This window comes from Quercus suber, unplaced genomic scaffold (assembly GCF_002906115.3).
Source record: "Quercus suber isolate HL8 unplaced genomic scaffold, Cork oak 2.0 scaffold_727, whole genome shotgun sequence".
Lineage (NCBI taxonomy): Eukaryota > Viridiplantae > Streptophyta > Magnoliopsida > Fagales > Fagaceae > Quercus > Quercus suber.
In genome coordinates this window covers 31992-42205 of record NW_027070167.1, presented here as the reverse complement: position 1 = coordinate 42205, position 10214 = coordinate 31992, and the positions used below count along the sequence as shown (strand labels likewise).

Genomic DNA, 10214 nt, shown 5'->3' with positions numbered 1-10214 from the left:
AAAAGAACAAGAAGCTGAGGCAAGGCTATTGAAGAAGATGATATGAGAAGAAGAGAGAGAAGAAGAAGAGAAGAAGAGATGATGATGATGATGATCATGAAGAAGATGATAATGGAGACGAAACTGATACTGAGCGTCTCAAAAGCGTTCCAAGGTAAAAAACACCTCAAAGAGTTCTATATATATTATATATATGTATGTATGTTTATATCACACAAACTCAAATGCTTCTTAAAAATGTTTTAACTTTTTTTTTTTTTTTTTGCATTTTTGCCATCACCTTCTAAAACGTGGTTGTCTTCTTCGTCTAGTGACACATTTTCTCTCATTTTTCTTCCCATTTTATTGTTCGAGATTTCCCACCCCCCAAAAAAAAAGGATTTTGCTGCATGTTCCCCTCAAAAGTCTCATACTTGCAATTGAAGGCAATGAAAAAAAGCAAGATTTTGTCATTAGCACCACGTAAAGGCTTATTCTTGCACTTGAAGGCTATTAACGTGGAGATTTTGTGGGTGTATGTGAGCAATCTACCCCTAGAATATATATATATATATATATTTGTTGTGATGTTGCTTACAAAAGTCTCATACTTGAAACTAAAGGCTATTAGAAAACATTTTTTTTTTCATTACGTCCACATAAACTCCACATAAAGGCTCATACTTGCACTTAAAGGTGGAAAGGTATTCCGACTTGTTAAGCAAACTAGATTCATATGCCTCTCTATCTACTTTCTTTTTTTATATTCTTATTACCTTAATGTTTTCATTCTTTCACGTGATGTCTTATTTTCTTTTTCATTTTTTTCTCCACTTGACTATATTAGAAAATAGAAATTATGCTTTCAGAGAGAGAGAGAGAGAGAGAGAGTCTACTAACACTATCTATCAAAAAAAGAAAAAGAAAAAACGAAAAAGTGCTATGGAGTTCTATGTGAGACATATAAAGCCATTCATTCTTATAATTAAATGTTTAGGCCTATTTTTTTTTTCTTTCTTTCCCTCCTTTTTTTCTTTATTGCATTTGGGGCTAATAATATAATAGCTAAGAGCAAATAAATCCAAAAAAAATGCTTCAACTCGCCATGTGATGAGTTGTGAGTAGTGGAGAATAATAGTGAGTCCATCTTCACTACTCACAATTCATTACATGGCGAGTTTGTGGTAAAGGTTGTGATATATTGGAACACTAGCATTATCATTTCTCAAGAAGTGCAGGCCCCATTTTACCTATTTTCTCTTTTGAAAAGATTAGCGGCAATTTTTTAAATAAAGTGATTTGTAGTTTGAAACCCAACAGCCCTAATTCCTTCCATTTTTTCTTCAATTTTTTCCTCTCCACGCACTACTGTTGCAAAAACTAGTGAAGGAAAATGAAAACAATGGAAGAAGGAGAAGAACCTCCAATTTCAAAGCTATTTATTGTCAAACGCCCAACGAATAAGAAGGAGAATAAGGATACTCCAGTTGTGGAGAAACCATCGGATTGCAATTGTGATAGGGTTATGGTTTTGGAGTCGATTATTGTGTGGACAATTACTTCAGAGCTGTCAAAACCATCTCTAAGCTCTATGGAGAAGATGATGAAGATTATGCTCTTCAACAAACTAAAATTCAGTTTGTCTGCCTTACTCACTTTCTTAAGGTAAATACTTTTAAGTTTTATATATGTGTGTATGTATGCGTTAGAGATAGGAGTCCAGTTTTAATTGTACTATTGCACTTTGTCTTAATATTTGTATTTGTATTGCATAGTCTAACTTTTGATACACTGAGGTGGTATTACATATATTGGATATATGATAGATTTTCCATCTTGAATAGGTGGCAATAGCATCACACGTGATATTAATTTAGTTAAAATATTATTTTTGTCCTTAAATTTTTGCATGTATTTTGTGTTTTAGTCACTAAACTTTGAAAAGAGCTTTTTTCAATAGTTTGAAGCAAAAATAAGTATGAATACACAAACTTTTTTCAATATTTTAAGGATGATTTTTTTTTTTTTTTTATGATTAATTTTAAGAGATAGAAAGTGAAACATTTAAATAGTTTAGGGATAAAAAATGATGTTTTAAAGCTTCGAGTCAACAAAATTTGTGCAAATTTTAGGGATGAAAACAATATTTTAGCCATTCGACTTTCATGTCATATCAAACAATTTCATGCCCAAAAACATTAGAAATACATAAAAGGATCCATGTATCGTTGTATGCATACAATATTTTAGCCGTTTGGATTATCATTTGCCAAACTTTTTTACTAATAATATTTTAACTCATAGTTGTCATACAATGTGTGATACTTATTGTATCGTGTATTAAAAATTTATATCATAAAGGCATATTAAAAGTTCTCATAAATCGTATGATACAAATTTGTATATTGAATCTATCGGAAGATATATGAACATATAGTTTAAAATAGGTTTTTAACAAAAAAATTTGTACTCTGACTTGAGCCTAAATGCTCTTCTACTTGTTTTCAAAATAGAACATTTGGGCTACTATTATTTTGGCCTAGTACAAAGATTTAGATAAAATTATTGGGCTACTACTACTTTAGCCCAATAGAAAGGCTTAGTATAAGGGTTCTCTCTCTCTCTCTCTCTCTCTCTCAGACAATGATGAATGTGATGAGGAAAAAAAATTTGTCTTATATATTATGTATTAACACATTTACATTTGATAATTTGAATATGGTTGACCCAAAAAAAAAAAAAAGATAATTTGAATATGGATATTATAAATTCATTTTCACGTTTTGCTTGTTTTGTCAAATATCATAGCATAAGTAATAATAAAGTAGTAATTAGTTGCATGTGTTCCAATTTTATACTAAACATTTCATTTATATATATATATATATATATATTCATAAATTTTATTTAGTATTGATATATCTTACGATACACAATACGATCCAATATACAATATATAAAAATGAAAAAAAAAAATCACGATATGATTCACATTTTATAAATTATGCATTTATATATTATTATTCATGTAAAAAGATGTTTTTCTAAAATTAAATAAATAAAAAGGATAAAATCCTATTTAAGATCATTATGTAAGAAAAAGTTAAGTGAATTAGCTATTATCAGAAAAAAAAAAAAAAAAAAAAAATAATTTTAAAAAAATATTTTTAAATAAGAAAATTTATTAGTATATTGAAAGTTAAATATAAATATTATTACAAAAATTGGTATCTAAAGTTTTAAACATAAAAAATTCCTAACTTAAATTTATCGAGTCAAATAAGGGCCTGTCTGCATCACAACACGTTCTTTAACTTTTAAATTATTTTGTTTTAGAAAACAAAGAAGCCACAACGCTCTTTGCCGCCACTCAAATAGTTTTAAACGGTCACTATGCCCTCCAACTACTATTGTGCTTTACTGAAACTCTGCAGCAAAGCTCGGGACCAAACCCAAGCTAAGAAGCTTCACTGCCACATTATTAAAGCCTTAGTGAACCCAGAAACCTTTCTCTTAAACAATCTCATCATAACCTACGGTAAACTAGGCAACATAGAATATGCACGCCACGTGTTTGATGAAATTCCCCACCCAAACCTCTTCTCATGGAACACCATCCTCTCAGCTTATTCGAAACTGGGTCATCTCTTGGAAATGCAAGATATGTTTGATCGGATGCCAAATCAAGATGGGGTTTCGTGGAATTCACTTATTTCTGGATACGCGTGCTATGGTTCACTCATCGAGGCTGTGAAGGTTTATAGGCGGATGTTGAAGGAAGGACTTGTTAATTTGAATCGGATTACGTTTTCCACAATGCTTATACTGTGTTCAAATCAGGGGTGTGTTGATTTAGGCAGGCAAATTCATGGGAACATAATGAAATTTGGGTTCCTCTCGTATGTTTTTGTGGGTAGTCCTTTGGTTGACATGTATTCAAAAATGGGGTTGGTTTATGATGCCAAGCGGGTTTTTGATGAGATGACGGAGAGGAATGTGGTTATGTATAATACTATGATCACAGGGCTTTTGCGATGTGGGATGGTTGAAGATTCAAGGCAGTTATTTCAAGGTATGCAGGAAAGAGATTCAGTTTCATGGACAACAATGATAACAGGACTTGCACAAAATGGGTTGGTTAGAGAGGCAATAGAGATGTTTAGAGAAATGAGGTTGCAAGGTCTAGATATGGATCAATTTACTTTTGGCAGTGTGTTGACTGCTTGTGGGGGTCTCCTGGCACTGGAAGGAGGCAAGCAAATCCATGCTTATATCATTAGGACTGATTATAAGGATAATATCTTTGTGTCTAGTGCTCTTGTTGACATGTATTGCAAGTGTAGAAGCATCAAATCTGCAGAAACAGTTTTCATGAGAATGACCAGTAAGAATGTTGTCTCATGGACTGCAATGCTAGTGGGTTATGGTCAAAACGGATACAGTGAAGAAGCTGTTAGGATTTTTCGTGATATGCAGAGAAAAGGGATTGAGCCAGATGATTTTACTCTGGGGAGTGTCATTAGCTCATGTGCAAACTTAGCAAGCTTAGAAGAGGGTGCCCAATTTCATGCTCACGCTCTTGTTTCTGGCCTGATATCTTTTATTACAGTTTCCAATGCTCTTGTTACGCTTTATGGTAAATGTGGAAGCATTGAAGATTCCCATCGAATGTTCAATGATATGAAAAATAGGGATGAAGTCTCTTGGACAGCATTAATTTCAGCATATTCACAATTTGGAGATGCAAAAGAGACGATTGATCTCTTTGAAATGATGCTGGCCCAGGGTTTGAAACCTGATGGAGTTTCTTTCATTGGTGTTCTTTCAGCTTGCAGTAGAGCAGGGTTAGTAGAAAAAGGGCATCAGTACTTTGAATCAATGATAAAAGAACATGGAATCACACCACTTCCAGATCACTACACTTGCATGATTGATCTTCTTAGCCGATCCGGGAGGTTAGAAGAAGCAAAAACTTTTATAAATAAGATGCCTTTCCATCCTGATGCAATTGGTTGGGCTACCTTGTTGAGCTCAAGTAGATTTTATGGTAACATGGAAATTGGGAAATGGGCAGCTGAGTCACTTCTAGAATTAGAGCCCCAAAACCCAGCGAGCTATATCTTGCTCTCGGGCATTTATGCTGCAAAAAGGGAATGGGACAATGTGGCCCAATTAAGAAGAGGAATGAGAGATAAGGGAGTAAGGAAGGAACCGGGATGTAGTTGGATCAAATATAAGAACAAAGTGTACATTTTCTCAGCAGATGACCAGTCAAGTCCTTTTTCAGATCAGATATACTCTGAGCTAGAGAAACTAAATTGCAAAATGAGAGCAGAGGGGTATGTACCAGATATGAGTTATGTTCTTCATGATGTTGACAAGTCTGACAAGATAAAGATGCTTAACCACCACAGTGAGAAGCTTGCAATTGCCTTTGGGTTAATTTTTGTTCCTACTGACCTTCCTATACGAGTATTTAAAAACCTTAGAGTTTGTGGGGATTGCCACAATGCCACTAAATATATTTCTAAGATAACCAAAAGAGAGATACTTGTAAGAGATGCCGTCCGATTCCATTTATTTAAAGATGGATCATGTTCGTGTGGAGATTTCTGGTGATGCAATTCTCTATCCAAAAATTTATCAGGTGAGTGACTAAAATTCCAGATTTGTTTAGTGTCAGAAGACAGATTCAATACTTCATTTCATCAGATGCATTGAGATATCATCGGAGTACTTCAAGGTTGTTTTGCACAAATCTACAGTTGCAGAAAAGTGACTAAAATTCCAGAGTTGTTTAGTGTCAAAAGACAGATTCAATACTTCATTTCATCAGATGCATTGAGATATCATCGGAGTACTTTAAGGTTGTTTTGCACAAATCCACAGTTGCAGAAAACATCTTTGTTTCAGGGAGAGGGGGACTTGGAGATGATCAGGGAAAAAGAGAAGGGGGCGAAGAGAGGTATATTTCTAGTCTTGAATGAAATTATTTAGGGAAAAGTTCTTTTTGGTTCTGATTCTCTTACATTTATTTTTAACTGTTTTGATCTCTCTCTCTCTCTCTCAAAACCCTGAGGAAAGGAAAGGACAAGCAGTGTTTAGATCCATGTTTTGTAATGTTTTGGTTGACTTTCTTTTCTTTCCTTCATTTTCTTGGCAACCAAATGGTTTAGATCTTCTATGTTCATTGTTTCTTCCTCAGATTCTCTATTTCTTTTTTATCTTTGAAAATATGCTGGATTATTTGATTTTTTTTTTTTTTTTTTTTGTAATAAATTTTAATTTGAAAATTTTTCTTCTATCTCTTTTTTTTTTTTTTTTACTTAAATCTATTTGGCTCCTGATGGAAAATGAGAGAGAGTGAATTCTGAATTCTGCAAAGGTTAAAAAAAAAATTGAGAGATGTAGGTATATGATTATGAAATATTGGATGGAATAGATTTTTCCCACTTTCAACTCCACAAGATTACAACTTTGAGTCTTTCAACCAATTAATTTAACCTTTCTATTTTGATATGTATCAAGTATTAGATATATAAAGTATTAACATTCTTTTTGAACCATAAGAGACACCATATGAACAAATAAAAAAGAAAAAGAAATCACCTATCTTAAAAAGAAAGAAAAGGAAATCAAATATATTTTGATGCTTGCTTAAAATATTTTCAAGTGAGTACTCTGAGAAATAAAAAATTATTGTTTATTCTTTTATTATTCAATCTTAAAAAAAAAATTAAAGCCTCACTATTAGGAACTTGTGAAAGTTTTTGGTTTTAGTGAGGAGCTCTACACATTAGAACCCAAACACTCCCATAGTCAGCACTTCCACCATCACTCCCTCCAATTCTCATAATCCAAATTAAACTTCTAATGAACCCACAAATTTGCATCAAATTCTTTGTGATCTAATCACACTACCAAACCTTAACCCCACTTTTTTAGTTAGAGACAGGTTTTTCTATAAAACCATTGGGGTTTTCATCGATTGTCCCATTAATTTATTTTTTCTTTTTCTTTTCCCAGGACCCAAGTCGCAATCAGACCTGATTCCTAGATGTGTCAACCATGAAATGGGATGTTACGGAAAAAGCAGCAAAGGTAACTTATAGATGGTTACATACATATTATCTTGGAGGGGTTATTTGTCTCATTTATTTGAAATTAATTGTGGGTTGAGGATATTATTTGTAAATTTTGTAATAGAAATATACGTTGAATCACATATGTTTGCCTTGCATACTAATAAAGCATTTTTATGGTAAAATCATAAAAATATTGAACCATTTTTTTATTATCGAAGGAGAACAAATTACTACCTTATATATATATATATATATATTTGATAGGTATAAATTACTGCCAAATATATAATTACAAAAGAAAGGAAAAGTGTGCTCTTTTTTTTTTTTTTTAATAAGTCAATCTCACTCACTTTTTAGAGCTTTGATGGATTGCCATGGCAGTGCTAGTGAAGAAGACAGATTTGGGAGCAGAGAAACCTTGAAGAGAATAAAGATTGGGTTGGTTTTAGAATCCCAAATGATATGTTGCATGAATCTAGGCTTGGGTTAAGATTTGGGCCAGTATGTAAGTGGTCATGCAAAGCTTGATTAGGTTAAAATTTTGGCCTCCATCATAAAGGATTGGCTAAAGAATATTGCAAACTATGACTAATGAGTGCAGGTAGAATACACGTGTTTACCTCACAGATCACTGCACGTATTATGTCCATTCATCCCACAATGTGGATATATAATGCATATGTCCATGGAATGGTCTTTGCTATTCAAAGTGCACCACAACTGTTTTTTTTTTTTTTTGGATGAAATGCATCACAACTGTTGATCAATGAGTTGAGGCTTCCTTAGGATATTAGTAGTGGAATACCTTTCCTTAGGATACTAGTAGTAGAACACAAGGCATTCCAGATGGAGCCTAGCATTTTCACCTGTGGATTGTAATCCCTGGATCATTTGGCTTCGAGCTTTGCTAGCTAGAAGTCAAGAAAGGGCTTATATTAACAAAAATGTGCCATTGGTACCTTTACTATCAAATTATTTGTGCAAGAAACTTTTAATGCTCTGTTGTAGTTGGTAGGGTGTATTTATGAGCTAAATTCACATGTTTATATTCATGTTTTCTATCGCTACTGTGTGAATTGGTTTTGATGAGCTAAATTTTAGAACTCTTAATTTAACTAAATCTTTTATTTTCCATGTACAGGAGGTAGCTTCCCATGATGATGTTGTACAATATGCGAGGATCAAATGGCAAGCACAAAATCTTGTGGATGATGTTGAAACAGAGGTTGAATTGATTCTTCAACTGGCTTATAATTGATGTGATGAAAAATAAGTGATGAGGTAAGAGAGTTGATAATTGACATTAGACTACACTTTGATTTCTAGCGTTTTTAGTGGTGGACAAGAACAAAGTATTGGATTTATGTTGTCTTCTGCAGAACCAGAAAGTTTAGGCATCAAATTAAGCTCAAGAAAACAAGATTTTTCTATCTGGTTTATGATTGATGTAAAAGCACAGGATCCAGATTCTAATTATTTCAAATAACTCAAATATGGATATGTTTATATGTATGTAGAATTTTGTTATGAAGACCTAGTTATGGGGTCTAGCTAGAAAGGGGGTTTACTCGTGAACGTAGAACCAGTAAAGGAAGACATCAGCTAGGGTTGTTGAGGGCAGCCTCTCTGACACGAGCGGTGTCTTCTTGTTTTTCTTCTTCACCAACTTTTTTGTTTTTTTTGTTTTTGGTTTTTTTCAACATGGAATTTAGGACTGTATTTGCTTGTCAGTATGTGCTACTCGGTATATCTCTATTTTTTCAAATGATGTGACAAATTTTATTGGAAGGCCTTATAAAATTTAATCTTATATGAAATATAGTAAGACAAATATATTATGTTATTCAAATACTATTATAGCCCATACTACTGTACAAAACCATTGTTATGCAAACCTATAGTATCATAAAGCTTTTGTATCTAATATGAATGTCCCCTCTAAAGCTGGAAGTGTTGAGCTTCTTTTCTACTCAAGCTTGGAAGCTAGTAAATGGGTTTAGACTAATAGATGCGCGGAGCATCAATTAGAGCACTAGATTGAGTTCAAATAATGATGCAAGACTGAGCACAATCATGCTAGAGAACTGAAGAGGAAAAACAAAGAGAAGATGAGAGGACTGAAAACACATTCTTATCTTCTCTTACTACCTTACATGAACTTTATTTTTTCCGCAAGGTTTCGTATAACTCTCTAACAGAAAGCAGCTGCAATAAAACTTATTGCTCTTTCATAACTCAAACATGGAATCTAGTTAATTTGTCTCCTGAGAAGTCCACTGTAGCTTTGTAAGAGGATTGCACAAGATCAAACCTCGGTAAGATGGTACTAGTAAGTGGTATAAAGCTTGTCTTTTTGCCAAAGGATCTACGGTGTAAAACTTCTTTACTAATTGCATGCTACCTATCAAAATCTTACTTGTTATTATCATTTTCTTTTTTATCAATAGTGATTTGAAGAGGAAATTTATATGCAATCTCCTCCAAGTTATAATCATTCCTCAACATAGAAGTTTGTTAACTTTAGAAAGCATGTTATGGCCCTGAACACGCTGCTAGATCTTTGTTTGCCAAATTTAGTTCTGCCATGGCCCAATTTGGATTTGCACCCAACCCATATGATTAGGCTTTTTTTTTTTTCTTCGAAATTTCAACAGATGTGCCATTCTCGTATAATTTTAGGTGGATGATATGATTGCAATACGCAATTTAAAATCACACTCTTTTTTAAGTACAACTCTTTAGCTACAATTTCCCTACATTTTTCTTATCTAGATGCAACTTGAAAAAAAAGGGAAAAAAAAAAAAAAAAAAACAAAAACCAAACTATAACAAACATTTTTCTTATCTAGATGCAACTTGAAAAAAAAGGGAAAAAAAAAAAAAAAAAAACAAAAACCAAACTATAACAAACAGTCACTAGAATGATTTTGTTGGAATCAAGATTTCAAGCATTTTCTTTTGCATAAGCACGTAAAATATTAGTGGTATATGTATCAAATCCTCAAGGAGTGAAATTACAATTATTAAAATATGAGAATGTTTCCTTTTTCCAAACCTCAAGAGAGATTAGGCCATATTTGGTGAATTTTTTTTCTAAATAACAATAAATATTAAAAAATTTAGTTAGGTGTCACGTTTTAAAAGAATATA

The 10214-nt window shown here is 32.8% G+C and overlaps 1 protein-coding gene across 2 annotated transcripts; it reads left to right on the top strand.

Moving 5' to 3' along the window:
• Positions 1-3290: 3290 nt before the first annotated feature.
• Positions 3291-8873, top strand: LOC112010377 (putative pentatricopeptide repeat-containing protein At1g68930). Of its 2 annotated transcripts, XM_065766642.1 has the most exons (3): positions 3291-5944; positions 7006-7080; positions 8206-8872. In XM_065766642.1, the coding sequence occupies exon 1, from the start codon at positions 3373-3375 to the stop codon at positions 5596-5598; it is 2226 nt and encodes a 741-aa protein (XP_065622714.1). In that variant the 5' UTR covers positions 3291-3372; the 3' UTR covers positions 5599-5944; positions 7006-7080; positions 8206-8872. The 2 variants fall into 2 exon arrangements, with proteins under 2 accessions (XP_065622714.1, XP_065622715.1); XM_065766643.1 differs by lacking the exon at positions 7006-7080 and having other exon boundaries at positions 8206-8873.
• The last annotated feature ends 1341 nt before the right edge of the window (positions 8874-10214 follow it).

Excerpts from the sequence above, each read along its gene's own strand:
- LOC112010377 (XM_065766643.1), top strand. The coding sequence starts at position 3,373 with ATGCCCTCCAACTACTATTGTGCTTTACTGAAACTCTGCAGCAAAGCT.